The following is a 26,554-nucleotide window of genomic DNA, read 5'->3' as shown; positions in this document are numbered from 1 at the left end:
CTTGGTCGATTGCACTATTGCACTTTAAATATAGTTGTAAGTATAGCATTGCACTTAATCACTTATTCATTTTTTATATGGATTTGTTTGAAATAATTTTTTATACAGTTAGGTCCATATATATTTGGACAGAGACAACATTTTTCTAGTTTTGGTTATAGACAATACCACAATGAATTTTAAACAAAACAATTCAGATGCAGTTGAAGTTCAGACTTTCAGCTTTCATCTGAGGGTATCCACATTAAAATCGGATGAAGGGTTTAAGAGTTTCAGCTCCTTAACATGTGCCACCCTGTTTTTAAAAGGACCAAAAGTAATTGGACAGATTCAATAATTTTAAATAAAATGTTCATTTTTAGTACTTGGTTGAAAACCCTTGGCTGGCAATGACTGCCTGAAGTCTTGAACTCATGGACATCACCAGACGCGGTGTTTCCTCCTTTTTGATGCTCTGTAAGGCCTTCACTGCAGTGGTTTTCAGTTGCTGTTTGTTTGTGGGCCTTTCTGTCTGAAGTTTAGTCTTTAACAAGTGAAATGCATGCTCAATTGGGTTGAGATCAGGTGACTGACTTGGCCATTCAAGAATATTCCACTTCTTTGATTTAATTAACTCCTGGGTTGCTTTGGCTTCATGTTTTGGGTCATTGTCTATCTGTAGGATGAAACGACGACCAGTCAGTTTGGCTGCATTTGGCTGGATCTGAGCACACAGTATGGCTCTGAATACCTCAGAATTCATTCGGCTGCTTCTGTCCTGTGTCACATCATCAATAAACACTAGTGACCCAGTGCCACTGGCAGCCATGCATGCCCAAGCCATCACACTGCCTCCGCCGTGTTTTACAGATGATGTGGTATGCTTTGGATCATGAACTGTACCACGCCTTCGCCATACATTTCTCTTTCCATCATTCTGGTAGAGGTTGATCATGGTTTCATCTGTCCAAAGAATGTTCTTCCAGAACTGTGCTGGCTTTTTTAGATGTTTTATAGCAAAGTCCAGTCTAGCCTTTTTATTCTTGATTCTTATGAGTGGCTTGCACCATGCAGTGAACCCTCTGTATTTACTTTCATGCAGTCTTCTCTTTATGGTAGATTTGGATATTGATACGCCGACCTCCTGGAGAGTGTTGTTCACTTGGTTGGCTGCTGTGAAGGGGTTTCTCTTCACCATGGAGATTATTCTTCTATCCTCCACCACTGTTGTCTTCCTTGGATGCCCAGGTCTTTTTGCATTGATGAGTTCACCAGTGCTTTCTTTCTTTCTTTCTTTCTCAGGATGTACCAAACTGTAGATTTTGCCACTCCTAATATTGTAGCAATTTCTCGGCTTGTTTTTTTCTGTTTTCGCAGCTTAAGGATGGCTTGTTTCACTTGCATGGAGAGCTCCTTTGACCGCATGTTTACTTCACAGCAAAACCTTCCAAATGCAAGCACCACATCTCAAATCAACTCCAGGCCTTTTATCTGCTTAATTGAGAATGACATAACGAAGGGATTGCCCACACCTGTTCATGAAATAGCCTTGGAGTCAATTGTCCAATTACTTTTGGTCCCTTTAAAAACAGGGTCGCACATGTTAAGGAGCTGAAACTCCTAAACCCTTCATCCAATTTTATTGTGGATACCCTCAAATGAAAGCTGAAAGTCTGAACTTCAACTGCATCTGAATTGTTTTGTTTAAAATTCATTGTGGTAATGTCTATAACCAAAATTAGAAAAATGTTGTCTCTGTCCAAATATATATGGACCTAACTGTATGTGCACTATATAGTTTATATTAATTTTGCAGTGTCAGTAACACTTTTTCAGCACTTTATACTTACACTTTTTTTGCACTGAATATTTATTAGCACACATCCATGAGCCATATGTACTATCAGTGTAGTCCACGATTTATCATTCATTTACTGTAATTGGTTGCGTTCATTTAATAATATACAATATCTGAAGTCATGTTTTAATATATGTATAGATCTTGTGATCTTATTGTTTTAAATGTTTTTCAATAAAATTATATATTTTTATTTTACAATATAGTTTGGACTTTCTGGTCGGTTTTTTTCCGTTTCTTGATATTTACTGCTTGCATTACAGGCTGTCCTTCCAGTCTTTGTATCTCCTAATACCTTATATGTAATATACACATATTTATATACATATATAAATTGAGAGATTTAATACCAATTATCATAATTATACTAAGAGACACCCCTGTTTTGTGTTAACTATCTGTATAGTATAATGCATTCCCCATAGGCCTGTATAATATAATGCACTTCCCATAGGCAACCTGTATAATATAATGCCCCCCATAGGCCTGTATAGTATAATTCTCTCCCCATAGGCAGCCTGTATAGTATAATGCACCACCATAGGCCTGTATAGTATAATGCACTACCCCATAGGCAGCCTGTATAGTATAATGCACCCCCATTAGGCAGCCAGTACAGTATAATGCACCCCCATTAGGTAGCCAGTATAATTCAGCCCCATTAGGCAGCCAGTATAGTATAATGCACCCCCATTAGGCAGCCAGTATAGTATAATGCACCCCCATTAGGCAGCCTGTATAGTAAAATTCACCCCCACTAGGCAGTCTGTATAGTATAATGCACCCCCTTTAGGCAGCCAGTACAGTATAATGCACCCCCATTAGGCAGCCAGTACAATATAATGCCCCCCATAGGCAGCCAGTACAGTATAATGCACCCCATAGGCAGCCAGTACAGTATAATGCTCCCCCATTAGGCAGCGAGTACAGTATAATGCACTCCCATTAGTCAGCCAGTATAGTATAATGCACCCCCATTAGGCAGCCAGTACAGTATAATGCAGCCCAATAGGCAGCCAATACAGTTTAATGACCCCATTAGGCAGCCAGTACAATATAATGCACCCCCATTAGGCAGCCAGTACAATATAATGCACCCCCATTAGGCAGCCAGTACAATATAATGCACCCCCATTAGGCAGCCTGTATAGTATTATGCACCCCCATTAAGCAGTCTGTATAGTATAATGCACCCCCATTAGGCAGCCTGTATAGTATAATGCACCCCCATTAGGAAGCCAGTACAGTATGGTGCACCCCCCATTAGGCAGCCTGTATAGTATTATGCACCTCCATTACGCAGCCAGTACAGTATAATGCACCCCAATAAAAAAACAAATAAATCCAATACTCTCCTCTCTTCCTCCTTGTTCCCACGGTGCTCCGAGCTCCAGCTCATCTCCGGACCGTGTGCGCCGAATACTGACGTCATTGCTACCACCTGTCACTGTTGGCGTCGTCAGACGCTGACAGGGGGATTATGGGAGGAGCGTAATGCTCCCTCTCTCATCACTGCGGTCAGCTGTATCAGTATCGATTCTCCCCGCTCTGCCGCAGAATGTAATTGTGTCGGCGCAAGGTGCTGGCCAATACAGTTACACAGCGTAGCTCCGAGTGGGCCTCATCAGAGCGCGGCGCCCTGGGCCACCGTCCCCGCTAACCCTCTGTGCTTCTGGGCTGCAGCATATACATCACAGGAGTTAAGTGCCCCGAGATCGCTCTGCGCTGCAGCTACATTGCGGTGCCATATAGGTGAATGGGGTCAGATTCCCGACTTGAATAAAACGCCAAGATCAAAAATAGGAAAAGTTCCATGGTGGTTAGCTCCTTGAGTTAGAAGTTACATTGTCTCCACAGCTGATTCCTGTAATGGGTGAGTTTATCATCTTATCCTTGGAAGCAGCAATAATCCACTCAAGAAAATTAATAAACGTAGCAAATCAGCCCAAAAGAGAGAGCGGTGTGAACCCGCCATGTTTGTGAGGCCACTAATAACTTCATACAGCTCACTCTTTCCCTCTAGCGACAACTACCTGTAGTGGAACCTATCAAGCTCCGCTCTTGTTTGAGCATGCGCGGTGGAGACTACCTTTACAGCGGGACAGTTTGAAGGAAGAAGCGGCTGTATCTCCAAGGTAACGGTGCAGGAAAGACTGCGGGAGCATCAGGAGCGCAGACGTCAGAAGCCGCGTATGTATCAGGAGGAGACGTGTCAGCAGTGCGCACATCGCGGGACCTTCTGCTGCTGTAAGGCCGGCATTGCCTCTATCATGGCGGCTGCTTAGCTGTCATTGAGTCTGGCGATTTCTGCTTGTGTGCTGGGTGCCTTTCTCTGGGGGATTAGTGCCCGTTAGTGACTGCGGTGTTTATCTGCGCTTTATGGGAGCACTCAGGACACTGCCGCGGTATATGTGTGCTGCACAGAGCCCCGGCTCTCACACACCGGCTGGGTTTACCCTGCACATGGATCAGGAGCGCTCATCTCACAGAATCGCGCAGTGTAAACGAGCGACAATTCATCGGACGAGTAAAGCCCTTATAGTCCTCATTCTCGGCAGCACAGCGCCCTGTGTATATGGGAGATGTGCTGCCGAGAACCATTGCAGTCTATGTGCACAGACCGATCTATTACTGACTGTTCTGTGCACGCCACTCCATCCTTTATTTTTCATTTATTGTTTTTTATTTCAGCGCTGGAGTGGTGTCACTAATGTAAGTTCCCGGTCCCCAGAATTATACTCACCAGCCGCCATCTTCTGTTATCGGCACCGCTCCACTCGGTCTCCAGCTGTTGTGACCTGCCGTTATCTCTCCAATGTTTGCTGAGGGGGTCCGGAAGACACAGCTCAATGTAAGTCTATGAGAGGGAGGCCAGAACGAGGGTCTCATAGACTATAATGAGAGCTTGTGACCATTACCTCCGACTTCCAGTCAGTCAGAAGTTGTGGTCACAAGATGGCGGCATGGGAAGAGCTGAAGAATAGAGATGAGCGAATTTCTTCGGAAATTATCGCTGAATCTGAATTTGCCATATTCGTGCTGCATTTATGTTTGAATATCAGAAAATCCTAAATCAAATTATTAAACCAGGGTAACCATTAGTTTACTAATCATAATATACCCCATAAGACCAATTTTATTAAATAATGTTAAAATACCACCAACCTGTGGTCATACCATACACACCATACACACCCTGAAAATTGGTATAGGGATGAGTGCTCCTACAATTAATCCTAACCTGGTGCCTGCCTATCTGCGGGAGTTGTCGCCCTAGGGGAAGCGTTGTGGCGCCCCCGCTCAGCGATGGCTGGCCCTGGGGTCCCTCGATAAACCCTAATGATCCAATTGGGTCCCTCTACCCAGACATTTAACTGAAGGTACCCCTGACAACTATACATAGATCACTCCTATATCTAAGAAATCCTAATCCCCACACCGTGCTATAAAAACAATAGAGAACATGTGAGAAGGCATAAGACGGCAATTAGATAAATACAGCACAATAGCTATCAATGTTGTACCCAATGTACTATCATAGACTTCTGGATCTCAAATATCTTAGCATTCCAATTTGCACAGATAACAGTACAAATAATAGATATACTCCATCATGCAGTTAGTACCCCTCTATGACACGCTGTACAGGTGCTATCATCATGAGTAAACTGGTAAGTTCAGATCAAATAGAGTACTCACCTCAAACATAACATGCCGCCCGCCTCTCATAAGTACCGCCTCAACGTGTTTCACCCCTCTGGCTCATCAGGAGGCCCGATTCCATAACATGTATCCTGATGGTATGTGATACAGAAGTCTATGATAGTACATTGGGTACAACATTGATAGCTATTGTGCTGCATTTATCTAATTGCCGTCTTATGCCTTTTCACATGTTCTCTATTGTTTTTATAGCACGGTGTGTGGATTAGGATTCCTTAGAGTGATCTATGTATAGTTGTCAGGGGTACCTTCAGTTAAATATCTGGGTAGAGGGACCCAATTGGATCATTAGGGTTTATCGAGGGACCCCAGGGCCAGCCATCGCTGAGCGGGGGGCGCCACAACGCTTCCCCTAGGGTGCCAAGCCCCGGAGATAGGCAGGCACCAGTTTAGGAATCATTGTAGGAGCACTCATCCCTATACCAAATTTTCACGGTGTGTATGGTATGACCACAGGTTGGTGGTATTTTAACATTACTTAATAAAATTGGTTTTATGGGGTATATTATGATTAGTATGTATGAATATCAGGTCTGAACATATTCGTTCATTTCAACTCTCATTGACCTCAATGAAGTTCATCAAGTTTTGCAAATTCAGTATTCGCTGCCGATCATAATCTGAACTGAATTTTAAAAAGTTTGCTCAACTCTACTGAAAACTGCTGCAGGTGAGTATAACACTAGGGTCAGGGAACTTATATTACTGGCACCACTCCAGCCCTGAAATAGAAACAAACAATCGCTGGAGCGGTGCTTTAAACGGCCACAGATGTACAGACCTGTAAACATCATTGGTCTTTTATGTCCTTGATGGAGGTGGTGGAATGGGTAATGATGGGGTGGTGGGGGAGAAGGCAATGGTGGTGGCAGTGGAAAGGACAATGATGAGGGTCGTTGGGAGGAGGCAATGATGGAGGTTGTGGAATGGGCAATAATGGGGTGGTGGGGAGAAAGCAATAATGGGGTGCGGGAGTGGGCAATAATAGGATACGGGGGGAGGAGGACAATGAGGGGTGTGGGGAATTGGGATGGGAGGAAGTGGGATTTATAATGGATTTAGGAACAGGGATAGGGGGAGGTGGAGGAAGACGTTATTATTGATTATTATGTCTAACACAGTCCCTTAGTATAAAGTGTACTCATTTATTATGTATAGCACAGTCCCTTAGTATATAGTGTACTCACTTATGTATAGCACAGTTCCTTAGTGTATAGTGTACTCACTTATTATGTATAACACCATCCTTAGTTACATACTTAGTTATTACGTACCATCCTCTCTAGTTATGTATGATGCCCTCCCTTATTATATAGCTTCCTCTGCTGTTATGTACAGTGCTGTCTCTTACATAGTGTATTCTTGTTATTTTTGTTATTCACAGCGCCCTTTTATTACATAGTCCCCTCTCTGGTTAGATATAAAATGATTACTGATGGAGGAGCCGGTGACCAGACTATCAGTTCATCAGCTCCTCCATTAGAAAAGAAGCTTTCCCATGCTCCATTAGCCACCATTGCATTATACAGCTAACAAGATAGGATGGTATGTAATAAAAAACAGGGCTCTATAAAATCCAATATGTAAGGGACGGCAATATACATAATAAAGGAGACTATGTAATATATACATGTATGCGTGTGTTACTCTAATATATAGATAGATATATATATTATGCAGTTTTGTCGCCTTAAAAGGAGGGGGGGCCCAGACACATTTCCTGAACAGGGGCCCCAAGCTGTCTGTGTCCGCCCCTGTAGTGTGTGCTACAATGACACCGCTTGGTCTGCGGTAGATCTTGTCGTATAAAGGTACAATGGTCATCTGATGTCATTTTCCTTCCTGTACACAGGGAATGGATCGACCGGTGATCCCTCCGCTCACTATCCTTCCCACCGCCCCGGAAACCTTCTCTGTGCTGGAGCAGCGGATGCGGGTAGCAGAGGAGCAGACGGCCTCTCTGATGAGTGACCTGCAGGCACTGGGTGTGAGCAGCCACCGGTGAGGGGATTTGTGGACTTCCATCTCCATACTATAAGGAGGGTCGATGTGGTCATAGATGCGGAGTTCGCCATTGTATATGGGTTGACATTTTTGGCTGTATGACGCATATTGAAACATAACGGCTTCATAAAGGGCAGATTGGCGATTTTGAAAAATGAAAACAGTCATTGCTCGATTTTAGGAAAAAGTTTACAGGAGTGTGCTCAGCCGCGAATTTACATGTAACAGAAAGGATATCCTTACTGTGTGAACCCGGCCAAACCAAAAATAATAGCCCATATTTCCATCTCACACATTTATTACACATAGACCGCATATGCCATCAATGTATGCTAGATGCTGGTCAGACTAATATGGGGCATGGGAATAGCCCTTTCCTAAAGTGCGGCCTGTCTTTCCTGAAAGATGGTATTTACTACTGTCCTTAGAGCAGAAGATCCTCACACAACAGAGGTGAAGTGTAAAATTCATCTATATAGGGTAACTTATCCATCTTCTGCCGCCCGGCATTATTACTTCTGCTCACCGTTATGCTAATATAGTACAGTAGATTAAATCTACTTTCATAATTATTTCTTGAAAAAGTCCAGTGTTTAAGTTAAAGGTTAGAATATAATGAGATGTCAAAACGTCTAGAGGACCAGCCATCTTGTTAATGTGAACAGTTCATGAGTAGGGATGAGCGGACCCATGGCTGTTCGGGTTCGACCGGACTTTTTAAAGAATCCGCTTCGGGACCTAAACTTGACACCGAACCCTATATAAGTCAATGGGGATCTGAACTTCAGTGCTGTAAAATGGTCGTAGTAAGGGCTAGGGGGCTGCAAAAGGTGGAAAATGGGGATAAGATTAGGACAATTGCCCTGCAAACAAATGTGGATAGGGAAATGACTTAAAGGGGTTCTGTCACCATAACAATCATGGTAAAATAAGATGTAAATGAATAACATAAAATTAGTAACTTCCCTCAGAGAGACTGAGGCTTACTACTGCCAGTCCATTTAAAAATGTCACCCACAGAGCATGGGGTAGAGAACCCCTACAGAAGTAGCTTGCAAACTTCACCCACAGAGCCAACCTTCCAAAGCGTTTAGTAGAGCAGCCACAGATAAAAAAAAAAAAAAATCCCTCCCCAATAAATTTGTCATTTTCCAATACCCGTAGCATCTCCATTTTTCGTGATCTCGGGTTGGGTGAGGGCTTATTGCGTGCTGAGCTGACGTTTTTACTGATACCATTTTGGTGCAGATAAGATCTTTTTATCACTCATTGCATTTTAATGAAATTTGCGGCGACCAAAAAAACATAATTCTGGCAATTTGATTCTTTTTCTCGTTGCTCCATTTACCTATCGGATTAATTTTTTTAATGTATTCATAGATCGGGCGATTCTGCTTGTGGCGATACCAAATATGTGTATTTCTTTCTTTTTTTTTAAATTGTTTTATTGCAAATGGGGGGTGATTTAAACTTTTTTTTTTTTTTTTATGTATTTTTAAAATTTATAAATTTCTAAATCCATTTTTTTTTAAACTTTTTACTGGCTTCAATAGTCATCAAAAGTCATCACCGATTGGATTTTTTGTATATTTTGATAGATTAGACGTTTCTAAATGCAGCAATGCTAAATATGTACGGTATATTTTTTATTATTTTTTTATTTTTAATGGGGCAAAAGGGCAGTGATTTGAACTTTAGTTTTTTTTTTTCATATTTTTGTAAACTTTTTTTTTTTTGTCACTTTTTACTGGAAGCTGCAATCTTCTGATTGCTTCTGCTTTACATAATAGTTCATCAGCTTTGCTATGTATAACAGAAATCATGATCTTCTATGAACGCCGGCCACATGACAAGCACAGGGGTCATCACCAGACCCTCGGCTCAGCGCATCCCTGCTGACGAGTGTAAAATGCCACTTTCAGAGATTGACTGCAGCATTAACGGGTTTACAGCTGTGAGCGGAGCACTACTCAACCCATGGCTGTGAAAGGTGTGTGATAGCTGATTAAATCAGTCGTGCGAGCCTGCATCAACGGCAGGGACACGACTTTAGACATACATGTACGTCAGAAATCGTGAAGGGGGTAAAGGAAGTACCCCACTAGAAATTGAGTTAAAACATATTGTGAATCATCAGTCGCCAACATAGGTCAGACCCGCAGAAATCTTTAGCACCAGAAAGTTATACAATCTCTTAAGAACCACCAGTGCCGGACTGTTGGAATATTTCTCAGTATGGAAATATTCCGATACTCTCATCACATGTTAAATTATCCTGATTTGACTACTAGGTATTGAATTTAATGTAACTTTTCCTTGTAATATCTGTCACCCTGAACCCTGGATTACCATGCCGCTGCCTTGCTTGCTTTGATAGGGCGGGTTTAGACAGAACGTCTTTTGCTCTTGGACATCCAGTTATTTTTCTCTATTGATTTCCATTAGATTTGCGAAATGTGAAAAGTTAAAAGCGCAACATATCCGTCCAATCAGCCCAGTGAGGGCCCGGCCTGCGTTCACTGGAGATGGTGATACCTTGTGGAAAAACTGTGAAAATCTAGTCACTCGCATGTGTCATATGGAAAGCATGCTCCAGACTCTGAAACTCAATGTTTTCCGCCTGCACACAGATCGAGAATTGAGCACAAAACACTCAGGTAAGTGGCTCCAGGAGCCGTTCTTATACGTGCCATGTTTTAATAGCCCTCCGGGCGCCTGCATTCTACCCCTGTCCTGTCCTGTGATGGGGAACTGAAATAGTTGGTTCACTGTCAGTAAAAGATCTGAAAGCAACATGCGTATTAAAAGGGAATCTGACATCACCAAAATCGTTTTTACCTGCAGACATTGGGTCATATAGCGATAGCAATTTTGGAGATGTCAGGTTCCTTATAAAGGTGTTGTCTACTAGGACAACCCCCTCTCAATCCTTGTTTCCCCCTTGTAAATTAATAACACCTATACTAACCTTCGGCGCCAATCCAGCGCTGTCTGCATTGGATCTCATGGGGATCACCTGACTTTGTTATTTTCATCAGTATTTGGTCAGTGTGTCTGGTTTTATCATCTGAATTTCACCAGTTATTTTTTTTTTGCACATGAGGAGGTTTCTTTACGACTGTAATTTTAATTTTTATTTCATAAATCAATAGTGATCATGAAAATAAGTGAGTTTGTAATATATCATGTGTCTATGTAATATACCAAAGAAATCTGTTTTTTCTTCTACTGGACTGATCTTTATTCTCAGAATTCTCAATTCAAGGGTAAAATCTGTATTCGGTGAAGTCAATTTTTTACATTACGGAGATGGCAGCTACTACTTCTATGTATAAGATTCTATAACACGATGATTACTCTTTAAAATTTCTCCTGTCAAACAAACATGAAAATTGGACAATACTAGAATACAACTAAGATGGCATTTGAGTGCTGTCTGAGTTTTTTATGGACCTATTTATTTGAACTGGCGCGTTTGATCTTTGACTAGTATAGTTGGTGCAAATCTATACGTCCCGTTCCATCCACTATGACAGTGGTCTGTGGTTGCCGCATGGAAGCCGGAGTACTGCCTCTTACCTGCTGGTATTTCGTGGGCCTTCTTTGGAATAGCAGGCCTGGTGCAACTCTCATTGTGGCGTGATGCTGGCCATTCTAAAGAATAACTGCGACTGTTGGCGGGTAATAGGAGGTACTATGGCTTCCATGCTGTGGCCTCCGTCGTAGCAGATGGAACATGAGGTGTGAATCTGTTTACACCAACTCTAAAAACTAGGATCAAGAACTGGTCTCTGTTTTGGTTTTTTTCTGGACAACTTGGTCTGCAAAAGACTTGTCGATGTGAACAGCCCCAGACTACAATGGTTAAGCAATCTATTGGTGAAAATCACAAATAGAATTTGTACATAAGAAGCAGATCTCTACATGAGACCTGATGCTTAAGGGTTAGAGATTCATTTGAAACTATCCAGGAGGATCCAGCACTGGTCAATCTAAGATTTTAATAATTTAATACCTGTAGGTGAACTTGAGCATCGTTTACTTCACATGCAAGAAGAGCATGCCCAAGAACTGAAGGAATCACAGCTGGAGGTTATGAGGTTGCGCCAAAGGTTGAACTGTGCGATTGGAGAGCGGGAAAGAGAACAGGAAGCCAAAGACCGGCTGAGTGCAGCTCTTGAGATTGCTACAACCACCAAGGTACCTTAAGAAATATATATAGTAATGTCCTAGGTGCTGCAAATAGATTCATTTTATTTCCTATATAGCCTATACATACTTCATTTTGAACTGATTAGTTTACTGGAGATTATTAAGTTGTTGCTACGGTTATAGAAAAGTTCTGACATGGGATATAGACCGATGAGAATTGTTTGATACTAGAGGGCTGCACACTTTGACCCAAACTAAATCTCATTAAGTTTCATTTGCATTGTGTCCAATATTTGGCATGTCGTCACCAGTAGAGGAATCCTAATGGGGCTCCGGTATGTGATCCTGAGGGTAATAATGGCATTGAGTCCATGTTGGTTAGGGCCAAATTCTAGGAAGAGGTGTATCTATTAATACGCTGTCATTGGAGCCCACTATACATATATTTAGTAGTTAGTACTGCTATTTATTTTTAGAGCTCCGTTGATTCCATGGTGCTGTACATGAGGAGGGGTTACATATAAATTACGATGAGCAAACTAAGAGTGACAGACTGATACAAAGGGGCAAGGACCCTGCCCTTACATGAATTGACACAGTCTTATTGAAAGTAAGGTTAAAACGTCCATTCAAGAGTTTTCTATACACATCCTCAAAGACCAATATGAGGAAAGAAGATGAATCCCAAAATGTGAAGTTTAAAAATACGTCTTTATTAAATCTTAAAATATAATTATATTAGCATGCTCTATGCTTTATATTTAGCGGTTCCATGTTTTTCGTCCTCTTTTAATTCCTATTGCTTTACTCATGCATTTCATTTTCATTTTATATTTTAAGATTTAATAAAGACTTATTTTTAAACTTCATATTTCTCCTTCGCCTCATTGGGGGACACAGACCGTGGGTGTATGCTGCTGCCACTAGGAGGACACTAAGTGATACAAAGAAAGTTAGCTCCTCCTCTGCAGTGTACACCCTCCTGCTGGCCCTCAGCTAACCAGTTCTTGCTTAGTGTCTGTAGGAGGCACTTGGGTCTGTTTTCAGACCCCAACTTTCTTATTTTAATTTTTATTTTTCTGTAAATTTTTATTTTTTATTCAACGGAGTGAAGGGGGCGACGGATCCCTTTTATAGGGCCCGCTCTCCCCCGAACCAGCAACAGGCGAGCACGGCGAGTATACCTCCCCGTCCCTCTCCTGCGACGCTGGAGCACGCCAATTTTTACTGGGGCGACGGGTTTCCATCTTTGGTCCCGATCTCCCTTCCCCCTGCAAGACGGCGAGTACTTGGAGCCTGCTCTAATGTTCCTTTCCGGGGGCCCGACATACAAGGCCCACATCACATGGCGTTGCACAAAGGGATTACAGAAGAGGATGACAGGATGGATGGAGCGCGCAGGGACAGGGGGACCTGCATTACCAGACTGTGAGTACATCAGGAGTTCCCCTCCTGCGCTCCGGATCGCTTTGCGGCCGCGCCGCCGCACACCGCCGGGCAGGCCGGAAATTTAGTCCCCGGCTTTTCAGCCGGAGTAGGCCGCAGTGGCCTCTATGGGGCAGGCGCCGGCGGTACTTGCGGCAGAGTCCCTGGGGAGAGGCGCCGGCGGTCAGGGAACTGCGGCGGTTAGCGTCGCTCCGTTGCGGCCGCCGCGCATCGCCAGGCAGGCCGGAAATTTAGTCCCCGGCTTTTCAGCTGGAGTAGGCCGCAGTGGGCAGATCCCTCCCACGGCCGTAACCCCGCCCCCTATATCGGCGCTTCTCGTCTGGGACGAGAGGCGCCCTGCAGATCTCGGGGGCCATTCTTCCTCACGCTGCCTGCGTGGAAGATGCGGTCCTGGGGGTGCCACTGGCCGGTACGCCAGCGGCAATCATTCGGCGCGCGGCCCGCTGACGCGCTCCACCGGCAGGCTCCATAAATTTAGTTCCCGGCTTTTTCAGCCGGACTAGGCCGCAGTTGAAATCCCCTTCAGGGGCGAAGGTGCCTTCACGGCCCCGATGGGCTGAACTTCGTGGATATACAGAAGCCCCTCTCCATGGTCCGGGCAGCCCCCACTGTCCCATCACTGTGAAAGCAGATGGCACAAGGAGGCGGACGGTTCCTCTCCACCTCCCTAACAAAAGGGATGATGGATTGAGGTTTATCCCTCTATCTCTGCACCTGAGGTAACGCCCATCCACGCTGCAATACCCGACATCCGCGGCGGCTCCATGCCGGGACGCGCACCGTTGGTGAGTGGATCCTGCCAGCGATGGGTTTCTGCAGCGGGATATTCACAGGCAGTCTCAGGCTTCCCTGTGGCCCACCTCCCTGAGGTAACGCTCCAGCCGGCTACAAAATTTAGCTCCCGGCTTCGGCCGATGTGTAGGCCGCACCCCAGAAGCGCACTGTGGCGCCTTAAGGCGGCTCTGCCTTTTTTCCTGGCGCTTTTCGCCTGGCACGGAAGCGCTCAATTTTCTCGAGCAACGGGTGACCACCCCTCACTTCTACGCTGGCGCCGGCTGCAGAAATTTACGCCCCGGCTTGGGCCTATTCATGGAAGTCTCGAGGCTCCGCCCACATCGTGCCTGTGGCTCCGCCCCCTGAATTGGCGCTTCTCGCTCGCTGCGAGATTTTACCTAAACCCGCATGACCAGTATTCCTGGTCTTAAAGGCACACGACCAGTATTCCCTGGTCTTAAAGGCACACGACCAGTATTCCCTGGTCTTAAAGGCACACGACCAGTATTCCCTGGTCTTAAAGGCACACGACCAGTATTCCCTGGTCTTAAAGGCACACGACCAGTATTCCCTGGTCTTAAAGGCACATGACCAGTATTCCCTGGTCTTAAAGGCACGTGACCAATCCGAAACTGGTCATAAATGAGGAGCCCTCTGCCGCTGATCCCAGTTTATCCCAGTGTAACTAGTTGCCTCAGTCTAAACTCCCTCGTAGAGCTTTTGCCATCCAGTCCGGATATGCGATTAACTGGACAGAAGCCTCTACGTGGGACGCTATGCCTGGTCTGATTTTTAAGGGCGACAGGCACTTTAAAGGGCGCCGGTCTCCCCACACCATCAACAGACGGGCACATGAAGGTCGCCTCCAGGTATCCTTTTCTGCATCCAGGCCTAACGCCAGACAACCTGTCCTGTCCACCCGGAGACCTGAACTCTGTGGATGTACAGAGGCACCCTTTTTCGGGCGTCTGAGCACCCCCCTCTGCATCACCACTATTTAACAGAAGATGCAAGAAGGCGAATGTTCCCTCTCCACTTCCCTGTTAAGAGGATGGTGGATCGAGGCTCCTAATTTTTAACTCTGCAATGACCTGCTGGAAGCAGCGGCGCATTCTGCCACTTGGCAGATTAACCGGGTACAATCTCCTGTGGTTTACCTACCAGTATCCCTGCCCGATATGTCCTCAATTAAAAATGCCACGATCTGTCAAATAGCAAATCTGGTTTGTTCCGTTTTGCGGCTACGGGTCCAGCCCTCTACCCTCCCTAGCCGCTGCATGGATTGCTAGAGCAACGGTCTCCTGCCTGGAGACCTTAACTACTTTGATTCACACCAGTACCCCTTTCCTGAAGACAGTTCAGCTGGTCAATCAAATTTTTGAGCGGGAGACTAATGAAGGATCGTACGTTCCCACAGCCCCGACCAACAGTGAAAGGGTTGTCCAGGACAGTCTAGATCTAAGGGATCTTGGTTCCTAAAAGGGGAACGAGAAGTAGGACCGATCCCGGACCTCAAACTTCTAACAATTTTTTCACAAGGTTCTTCTTCGAATGGAGTTCCTCCGCTCAGCCATTACTTCAACAAAAAAGGTGCAGTTTCTAGCATCAATCGACATTCGGGATGCCTAACCTCTTCAAAAATTCCTTTGCTTTTCCATTCGTGAACAGCATTTAAGTCACGACCTTGTCCTTCGGCCTTGCTACCGCACCCAGAGTGTTTGCAAGGGCATGGCGGCTGTCATCTTGCACCTAGAGGCGTGGCCGTCCTGCTCTGTTTGGCCGACTGTTTACCCGCCCTTGCAGGACTACGCTAAGTCGTCTATATCACTTGCGATACCCTCTCACCTGGGCTGGTGGCTAGACTTAGACAACTTCTCATTTCCAGCCCAGCAGATACCCTTTTTGAGGATGATCCGGTACTCTTCCAGAAGGGTGGTAAATCTCCCTCCAGACAAGGTCATGGTTTTTCAACAGGGAGCTCGCGCTCTTGCTCACTCATCCCCTCATTTCATTCGATTTGCTGGGAGGGTTCTAAAAAAAAAAATAAAAAAAAAAATGGAGACGACAATGGAAGCAGTTTCCTTCGCTCCGTTAGTTTTCAGCAAGTCAAGCAGCCTTTCAGACGATAGTCTGAGCTCCTTCTTCATCCAGGGTTTTTTCTCCCGGTTCCATGGTTATTAGTAACTTCCAATGCCAGTCCTCTTCTCCCGATCATTGCTCTGGAGATCTCAAAGGTAGTCCTATAGTAGGTCCACTACCTTATGGCGGGTCAACCCATCCGAATTCAATTGGACAACGCCACGGCTGTGTCATACGTCAATAATCTAGCGAGTACCCACGTTCAAGCACCATGGCCAAGGTACCTCACATGGGCCGAGATCTATCACTCGGTGATCTTGGCAGTACATATCCCAGGAGTAGAACTCTGGGCTGCGAACATATTTAGCCATCAGGGTTTCACCTCAAGTGAGTGGGAACTTCACCCGGAAGTCTTCCATCAGACCCGCCTTCACTGGAGCTCTACAGTTGTAGTTCGGATGGCGTCCTGACTGATCGCCTGTGTACTCGAGTTTGTTGTTCGGCCTCGAGATCCAAGAGCCATCGCACTGCATGCTCTGGTTATTCCGTGGTACCAGTTTCCACTTCCGAAAGCTTTTCAGAAGCAGAAAGGGCCCCAGTGATCCTCGGAAATCCGCACTGACCACGTCAGTTCGCTTGCGGAGCTGGTAGCTTTCTGTCTTTCTGCAACAAAACTGCAAGTAGGGACCACCTCGCAGGATGTTTTCACATGTAGTTCTTCCCTATTGCATACCGTTAGATCATTGGGATCTATTCTATTAGGGAAGGTCGCCCCCTTTTTTCTCGGCGATATCCTCATCCTGACGAGTCTTCGGTGCTAACGGGTCTTTTCAGACTTTTTTCCCTTATTTCCTTCAAGGCAAGGTTGTCCTCAGGCCTTCCCCGTCCCTAGTTACCAAGGTGGTATTGTATTACTACTGTCATGAGGGCATAGTTCTTCCCTCATCTCTTTTGGCACCAGTCCACAAAATGGAATGAGTTCCCCATATTCCGGACGAAGCGAGTGCTCTGAGTAGGTACGTCTTGAGGACCGCGTCCTTCCGAAGGTTGGACACTGTATCTTGGGTTTCCTAACGGTAAGAGGAAGGCTTCCTGACGTTTACAGGAAGGGTTTGGCCGTCTTCATCGGCCATTTAGCCTGGTGTATTCCTTTCACCATCCAGGAGTCCTTCCGTGTTAGATGACAGCCTATCTCCCTGTCTATCGTGGGTTCTAGGCACCAGGCGTCGACAAGACACGCCTGCAAGCTTGCGGATTCGTCCAGTCCGCATGCATTCTTGAAGCATTATAATTCCCAGACTTCCACAGATGTGACTCTGGGCAGGCGGACTCTGCAGGCCGCGGTGGCGCACTTGTAAGTAGCAGTTACACAGGGCCTGATCTGACGTTGTCCCCACCCAGGGACTGCTTTGGTACGTCCTACGGTCTGTGTCCCCCAATGAGGCGAAGGAGAAAGAGGGATTTTTGTGTACTCACCGTAAAATCCTTTTCTCCGAGCCAATCATTGGGGGACAGAGCTCCCACCCTGGTATTGGCTTATGCTTGTTCTTATAATCCGATATGCTATACTCATATATAATATGACATGCTGTAAGCTAATATGTTGTTACTGATCTCCTACTGCTTTTTGCACCGAACTGGTTAGCTGAGGGCCAGCAGGAGGGTGTATACTGCAGGGGAGGAGCTAACTTTCTTTGTATCACTTAGTGTCCTCCTAGTGGCAAGCAGCATAACACCCACGGTCTGTGTCCCCCAATGATTGGCTCGGAGAAAAGGATTTTACGGTGAGTACACAAAAATCCCTCTTTTGCGATTCATCGTCTTTCCTCATATTGGTCTTTGAGGATCTGTATAGAAAATTATTGTGGGCTTACAGTCTACAGTAGACTCTACAGGATAATGGGGAAGGATACAGTAGGTCAGAAGGTTGCGGCAGCTTCGGTGAGGTGGCAGCTTCGGTGATGGCGATGTGGCAGCACATTGCGGGCTGTAAGCTTTCTTGCAGAGATGGATTTTCAAGTTCCATCTGAATGTTTCAAATGTGGGAGATATCGGATATGTTGGGGACCCGGAATTCCAGGAGATGGGGGATACTCTGGAAAAGTCTTGAAGGCGATTGTGTGAGGAAGCTATGAGTGTGGAGGAGAGAGGGAGGTCTTGGTAGGACTGGAGATTACGTGTAGTTATCAGATTACTGTATATAATATAGTACATCATTTATCATATTAAACATTTGTTCTGCTGTATGTTATTAAAGACTACAATATATTGCAATTTTAGTCCTCATTCCCCCAATATCTTCTTTTCCTTTTCTATATAGACTGACATGACTATCGCTGCGGAGGAGCTCAAAGCTACTAAAGCTTGTATGAGCCAAAGGCTGGCTAAGGTACTGGTGGCTCCTTATTAAAACTGTGAGGCTAGAAATACCTAATGGCAACATAAATAGATTTTATTTACATGCAGTTTAGGATTTTCTCTTTCTTAAATCAATGAAATCTTTAGGATAGCCCCACCACTGATCTAGGGAGGCCTGCTGTAGAGGCCTCTCTATTATATACACTATTTCTATGAGTGAACGTCTCTGGTATGAAAGCTTAAAGGGTATATATGGGGCAGTATAAAAAACAAAAATTGTACCTAAGCATTAACAGGTAAGTAATTGCATCTTGCCTGCCTGCCGTGCATAGCGTCATTCTTCCTTTTGCCTATTTTATAGAATTTTAATGTTTATATCCAAATGGTGCATTGCAGTGCATTATACCAGCAATCAGGCTAATAAAAGTGAGCATCCCATAGAGGCACTAAATTTAAAAAAAAAATAAAAAAAAAAAATGTAGAAACATATTGTAAAAATATTTTTAAAAATTCTCACAAATTAAATTAAAATAAATGAAAATGATAAGAGTACACATATTTGGTTTCACCGTGCCTGGAATGACCCAATCTATAACTTTCAAATTAGTTAACCCCTTCAGTGAACAGCATAAAAAGTAGAGAAAAAAAACTGCTAAAAAACTATGCTTTTTCATCATAGTGCCGAACAAAAAAAAAAAAAAATGCAATTGAAAATGTCAAGTGAAAAAAATAAAACTGGTATCTCTAAAAATGACATATTGGGGGGTGTAGCTATGTAACAGGAGCGAGAGGACGCACTCGGCTAGAGCTCCTGATATCCTGATTATATTCTGGCACTTTAACCCCCTTCAGTGTGAAGCACTTACTGCCTGCTGATCCCCTGAGACCCCGGGAGGTGAGCGGCTGCTGCGGAGAGTGTACCGAGGCTTGGAGACGGCTTGGGATCCGGAGGAACCCGTGAGAGCGGTGGGACACACGAGGCGGCGGCCATTTTCTGAAGACGCGCGCTCAGGCTAACACTGAGCGGCGCCACTTCTATCAACGCTGCTGGGGCTCTTCTGAGTTCGGGAGGCTCTACGGTATAGGTGGCGGTGTGTACTAGGACTCCGTTGCGCCGGTGACAGGGAGAGTGGATTGGTGGCGCCGGTGAGAGGTGGCGGTCACTCTGCAGGCGCGCACTCAGTCAGGAGGAGCTGCTGCGCTGAACACTGTCCTGACAGCGCTATACGGGAGGTGGCCATAAACTCCATTCTAAACAATATAGTGGGGATAGTCGGTGTGTGCTCTGAGACATTGGGCCCCGATCTTCCCCCCAGTCTGAAGACACCTACCTCCGTTGGCGCTAGAAATTTGGAGGGCTTGGCCCCCCTCCTTGCTGCTTTCTCTGCGGGGCTGCGGTCCTTCTCCTCCTCCCTGGTGCGCTGAGTTTCGGACTGGACTGGCATTGCTGCGCTTAATTTGTTCTACCATAATTATAAATATCCCACCTATCTTGTGCTGCCTCACAATTACCTTATTGTCTTCCACCTCGACTAGCTATGCAGCACTCTAAGGGTTCAGGAGCTGCCGACAAACAAAAAAAATATGCCAGAGAAGACCCTCCGGATGGTGGGCGAAATCTTAGGAATAACCCCACACAGGCTTCACGTAAAGGTCGCCCATCGGACAGTAATGAGGAGGGGGAACAGGAAGAACTAACTCTCAAACAAGCCTCTGAACAATTAATGCAGGCTATCTCCTTGACCAGATCTTCTCTTACAGAAAAAATAGAGGATGTGCACACTGAGGTGGACCGCCTGAGACATGATATGCAAGCTATGGAAAGACGCATTACGGAGGTGGAAACAAGAGTATCACAGATGGAAAATACTATCCCCCCCATGGAGGCCAAATTGACAAAGGTGGCTGGCTCCATAAACGCTTGGAAACAAAAAGCGGATGATCTGGAAAATAGACTGCGTCGGAACAATATCCGGATTATTGGTCTACCAGAACGCTCCGAGGGCCAGCGCCCTGAAGAATTTTTAGAGGACTGGCTCAAAACCTCCTTGGGAGGTGAATTCTCCTCAACTTTCTCCGTGGAGAGGGCCCATAGAGTTCCCACGAGACCTCTTCCTCCCGGAGCCCCGCCGAGGCCTTTTCTGGCACGCCTTCTCAACTGCAAAGATAGAGACACTATCCTGCGTCTGGCAAGGCAGAAGAGCCCTGTTAAATTCCACAATGCCACTATTTCAATTTTCCCAGACTTCTCGGCAGAGCTTCAGAAACAGGGCACGCTTCATGGATATAATGAAACAACTCAGAGATCGTAACGTTATATATTCCATGATCTACCCTGCTCGGTTGCGGGTTGTCTTTGAGGGTACCTCTGTGTTTTTCACTGATCAAGAAGAGGCGGCTGGGTGGCTGCGAACCCACGGGGCAGCCAATGCAAAATAATCGTAATGTATTGGTGCTATTAACAGCATAATGGAGCTTTCTATGAGGGCGTCGAACTTAACAATACCGGACGCTGACACCAGTGAGGGTATCCCCGTTTTTTCTTGTTAATAGGAGCACAGGACTTCACTCCTATACTGTGGTTTTTGCTCTTTTTTTTATTTTTATGTTGGTCTTACTTGTTCTGTAGGTAGAAATCGCCACCAGCAAATACTCTGCCCTACGTGGGTTATCCTCAGATTTTGCTCGGGTACTACTGTTTACCATGTTTTGATGTACGAGTATGGGATCTGAAATAATTTGTATGTCTTGGAATGTACGGGGGATTAAGTCACCTCGGAAGAAGATTAAGGTTTTCTCACAAATTAAGCGTCACTGTCCCCATGTTGTGGCACTGGTAGAGACTCATTTGACCAGAGATTCGGTCCGTTGTGTACAAAAGCCATGGGTGCAGTGGTCCATTCACTCGTTCCACACTAGTTATTCCTGAGGGGTCTCACTACTTATTCACAGGGACGTTAGATGGGAGGCCAAAGAAGCTAGAAGAGATTCCGAAGGCCGTTTTGTCTTTGTACATGCCCTAATCAACTCTCATGAATATGTTCTATTGTGTGTCTACAAACCCCCCCCCCCCCCCAGCCAACATCTCTATCCTACGGAAGGCATTGAATTTTGCCCTAAGCTTCCCAGAAGCTAATGTCATTTGTATGGGGGACTTTAACCTGGTCATGGACCACCGCCTTGATAGGTTGAGATTGGGCGATGAGGCAGCTGGGGAATCTCCCTCTCGAGCTCTTTCACAATTGGCTTTGTTTATGGAGGGCAGTGGGTGGTTAGATCTGTGGAGAATACGCCATCCTGAGGTACAGAGATATACATGTCACTCATCTACTAGACTCTCTCTCTCCCGGTTAGATTACATATTTGGCTCTGAGCGGGTGGCAATGTGGGTAGATAGCATTGAACATGGCAATAGGGGAATATCTGACCACAGGCCAATTATTCTTAAGCTTAAATACGGACAATCCAACAATGGTATAATCTGGAAATTGAACCCATTTTGGCTTAAATTAATAGACTCTAGCGATAGAACTGTTGATCAGCTGAAATGTTTCCTCTTGTCCCATCCGGAGCCCCAAGACCTTAATACGTTTTGGGATACCCTCAAAGCATATTTACGGGGTTGTTTATCTTCCACAATTTCTTATATAAAGAGAACGACCTCAAGGGAGGATGATGAGGTGGAGAGGCGTTTAAAAGATTCGGAATATGCATATATATCTGACCCTACTAATGGCAATAGAATTGCATGGTTATCTTCCCATAGGCTATATGTACAGCATGTAGACACTAAGTCCAAGCGTAAACTATTCTTTGCGCGTCAGTCTTACTTCGAACTAGGAAACCAAGCTAGTAAATTTTTGGCCTTTTTGGTACGTCAACACAATACCTCCAATACTATATTGCAGATCCGAACACCAGACGGATCTTTGACATCCTCTACCGAGGAGATACTCCACTGCTTCCATGAATATTATAAGTCATTATATTCCTCTAAATATGATCTTGATATTTCGGAAAACTTAAACTACCTATCGGATATAACATTTCCTGTACTGAGCCGAACTCAACGGGCCTTTATGGATGCTGAGTTTACCTGGGAGGAGGTTGAATATGCTATGGCAGATATTGCTTCTGGGAAAGCTCCTGGCCCAAACGGGTTCCCTGTTGAATTATATAAGAAATACCGCGACATACTTGCACCGCTTTTGTTAAAAGTATTTCGAGGGATGTGGGAGAGAGGCTCTATGCCTAATACTTTCTATGAGGCAAACATTGTTGTACTTAAAAAGGAGGGGAAGGACCCTTCGGAATGCGGATCTTACCGCCCTATATCATTGGTCAACGTGGACTACAAAATCTTTACCGAAATTCTAGCCATCAGACTGAACTCAATTATACTAGACCTTATACACCCAGACCAAACGGGTTTTATGCCGGGCAAAAACACTTCTATTAACATTAGACGAGTCCAATCGATAGTCCAATACAGTTCATTGGTACCAGATAACTCCTGGGCGTTGGCATCGCTGGATGCAGCCAAGGCCTTTGATTCTCTCGAATGGTCCTTTCTTTCAGCCTGCCTGCAAAAATTTGGTTTCGGAGATAAATTCTTAAAATGGGTGGGTCTACTATATATCAAACCTAGAGCTCGTCTGGTAGTAAATGGCACAATTTCTAGCCCCTTTTCACTACATAGAGGAACCCGCCAGGGATGCCCCCTCTCCCCGGCTCTTTGCTCTCGCGATAGAGGCACTGGCGATACATGTAAGGTCTTCCCCGGATATTAAAGGTATAGACATAGCTGGTCGGGTGGACACTATCGGTCTGTATGCTGATGACATGGTAGTGTTTATGGATAAAGCGGAAGAAACATTGCCACAGGTAATTGCTACTATAGATACATTTAGTAAATACTCAGGTCTATATATAAATTGGGACAAATCGGCACTGATGCCCCTCTCCCATACTCCAATACCCCGCCTCGAGAGCCTCTCTCCTCTCCCTATTGTATCGAGCTTCAAATACCTGGGCATACATATTTCCCAATTTAGCAGACTTGACATACAACTCAATATATTTCCTTTGATAGAATTGGTTAAATTTAAATTTGCGACTTGGTCTAAACTTCCGCTCTCTGTAGCTGGTCGTATTAATTTAATTAAAATGATACTGCTCCCTAAACTTAGTTATTCCCTTCAGCATAGTGCAACGCCGATCCCTAAATCCTTTTTTGCCACCCTAAACTCTCAAATTACAACTTTCATTTGGGGGAATTCTAGGCCTAAACTTAAATTATCCACGCTACAGAGACCAAAACAGGAGGGATCTCTATATTATCTGGCTGGCCAGGCTAGAGCTCTCAATAAGTGGATGCCGGGTGAGTCTATTCCTAACTCTGAAAGCTACTTACTTCAATCGGCCCATATTGACTGTCCACTAAATTTTTTGGAGATGGAGAAAACTAATGTTCCCCGTTTGCTGCCTCTACTTCGTTTGGCCCCTTCAGTTTGGAGGCAAATAAAAAAAGATTATTAGTTTTACAGCCATTATAGCAGAAATGCCTTGCTGGAACAACGGCTATTTTCCGGCTCTATCTGGCCACCCGTCCACGGTTTTTTGGGTGACGCATGGTGTCTCTTCAATAGGCGATCTTTATAATGGGGGAATTTTTGTATCTTTTGAGCAGCTACAAGCTAAATATAGTATACCGAGGTCCCAGTTCTTTCGATTCTTACAATTGAGGTCAGCCGTGCAATCGTATATGAGACACTCGGGCGCAAACCATGCTATATCCTCTCTACCCTTGATAGGGATTCTCAATTCTCAAGGTCCTCAGGGTCTCATCTCCTCCCTCTATACTTATTTACTATCTATGGGAGGTACACCTACTCTAGATTCTATTAAAGGGAAATGGGGGAGACTCCTTTCCGGTATACAGGAAGAGGATTGGGATGATGTTCTTGAATCTCCAATTAAAGTATCCCCATCAGTTAACAACAGGATGACCCAGCTATATATAATACACCAAGCATATTTAACTCCGGTACGGCTCTTTAAAATGGGTCGTTTCCAAACATCAGAATGTTTGCGATGTCATTCACCGGATGCAGACTTCATTCACATGATATGGAGCTGTCCTTTCATGTCTCATTATTGGAGGGATGTGACGTCCTTGTTGACGTCGTTACTATCAACCCCTGTTCCCCTTGACCCACTAACTTGTATATTCGGTGTGTGGGGGGAGGAGAATTGGGATCACCACACTGGGATTCTCTTGCGGGAAACTCTCTTTATGGCACGGAAAGTATTGGCGCTGCGGTGGATGGGAGGTTCACACCCCTCCCTGAGATCTTGGATTGACCTGGTAAACTCGATCATTCCATATGAACGTACACTATATCAAAACAGGGGGTGTCCGGGAAAATTTGAAAAAATTTGGGGTAGATGGAACTCTTCCCATCTCACTCTGTAGTTACAACATGACTGCTTTTGGTACTGGTATAGATATTACATGGGCGGCAGATATGAGGTAACGCAGCATATTAGTAGTTAGAGTAGAGATAGGTATAATTCACGATTGACTTCTTTATTTGTTACAAATAATTTGGTATCCTTACTCCATAGCTTCATGAGAATGTTTGCTATAATATTCTATTATAGGTTTGCTAAATACATAATTTAGCTGTATGGTTCATTACGTTTAATTGTTTGAAAGCAAATATGAATGTAACGTAATTTCATTTTGTTCTTAATAAACGAATTTAAAAAAACCCAAAAAACGACATATTGTTCCAAAAAGCCGCCATACAGCTTTATGAGCAGAGAAATGAAAGAGCCATAGCTCTCAGAATATAGTGATGCAAAGACAATGCTTTTTTTTCTATAAAATAGTTTTTATTGCGACAAAACATAAAAAAAAAAATTAAATAAAATGTAAATGTGGTATCGCTGTAATCGTACTGACCCGAAGAATAAAACTTCTTTATCAATCATATGATGAACAGCATAAAAAAGCTTCAAAAGAACAATTCCTGAATTGCTGGTTTTTGTTCATTCTGCCTCCCAAAAATTGGAATAGAAAGCAATAACAAAAAGTTGTTCCCGAAAATGGTACCAATAAAAGCGTAAACTCGTCCCGAGTGGGAAATAAAGTCGTCTTTTAGTATGTGACAGCAGACAAACCTAAAAACCTGATGTTCCCAAACAGTAGTTTTCCACCACATGTAGAGTATCTGCGTACTCAGGAGAAACTGTACAACAAATTGTACAGTCCATTTTCTCGTATTACCCTTTTAAGAATTCAAAATTTGGGGCTAAAGCAATATTTTTGTGGGTAAAAGTAAAATTTTTATTTTTTTTCTTCCACCTTGCTTTAATTTTGGTGAAGTCCATGAAGGGTTAATAAACTTGAATTTGCTTTTGAGCACTTTGGGGAGAGGGGGGTGCAGTTTCTAAAATGGTGTCACTTTTGGGTATTTTCTGTCATAGGTCCCTCAAAGTCCCTTCAAATTGGTTTCATATATTTTGTTGGAAAAATGAGAAATTGGTGATGAACTTTAAAGCCTTCTAGCTTCATAAGAAAAAGAAATCTGTTTAATGAATGATGCTTATGTGAAGTAGACATGTTACGGTATTTATTAGCAATTTTATGTGACATAACGATCAGGTTTAAGAGTATAAAAAGGAAAAGTTTGAAAATTGCAACATTTTCATACATGCAAAAAAGATTAACTAAAATTCATCACTAACATGAAGTACAATCTCAGAATCACTCTGGAATTCTTCATCAGATCCCAGTTATTACCACATTAAGTGACACTGGTCAAAATTGATAACATTTACCTGGTCAGGAAGGTGTAAGCAGGCTGGGGGTGGGTGAAGGGGTTAATTCTTACTAGGAAAAGGGCTAAATAATGGGTTTTTCAGTTTTAAGGAGAACACTGTAATTGACGATCGTGTGTGACTGTGTATATTGGTGATATGTTTCTTACTTTCCCAGTTACAAGACAAGTTATCCCAAGAAGCTACTCTGCGGGCATTGCTTGAGGAGGAGCAGGCTGCGCTGCTCCTTACAGTGCAGGACATGAAGAATATTGTAGAGGAGGAGCGCACGCAGGTTGGTATCAGACCTAGACTGACTACACTGACATGTGGTGTAGTACTGAGATGCTTTCTGTA

The 26,554-nt window shown here is 44.3% G+C and overlaps 1 protein-coding gene across 6 annotated transcripts in view; it reads left to right on the top strand.

Annotated features, from left to right (window-relative positions):
- Positions 1-3,836: 3,836 nt before the first annotated feature.
- Positions 3,837-26,554, top strand: part of CCDC150 (coiled-coil domain containing 150) — a 200,571-nt gene continuing 177,853 nt past the window's right edge. For 2 of the 6 annotated variants that reach the window (XM_077290128.1, XM_077290133.1), the window contains exons 1-6: positions 3,837-3,972; positions 7,413-7,561; positions 10,010-10,221; positions 11,586-11,764; positions 18,336-18,404; positions 26,376-26,492. In XM_077290128.1, coding sequence (XP_077146243.1) covers positions 7,416-7,561; positions 10,010-10,221; positions 11,586-11,764; positions 18,336-18,404; positions 26,376-26,492 — 723 coding nt within the window. In that variant the 5' untranslated portion in view covers positions 3,837-3,972; positions 7,413-7,415. Of the gene's footprint in view, positions 4,085-7,412; positions 7,562-10,009; positions 10,222-11,585; positions 11,765-18,335; positions 18,405-26,375; positions 26,493-26,554 lie in introns of all 6 variants that reach the window. The other 4 variants (XM_077290130.1, XM_077290127.1, XM_077290131.1 and 1 more) reach the window with 3 other exon arrangements.

Source organism: Ranitomeya variabilis, chromosome 2, assembly GCF_051348905.1.
Source record: "Ranitomeya variabilis isolate aRanVar5 chromosome 2, aRanVar5.hap1, whole genome shotgun sequence".
NCBI classification, from domain to species: Eukaryota; Metazoa; Chordata; class Amphibia; order Anura; family Dendrobatidae; genus Ranitomeya; species Ranitomeya variabilis.
This window is presented reverse-complemented; position numbering and strand designations above follow the sequence as displayed.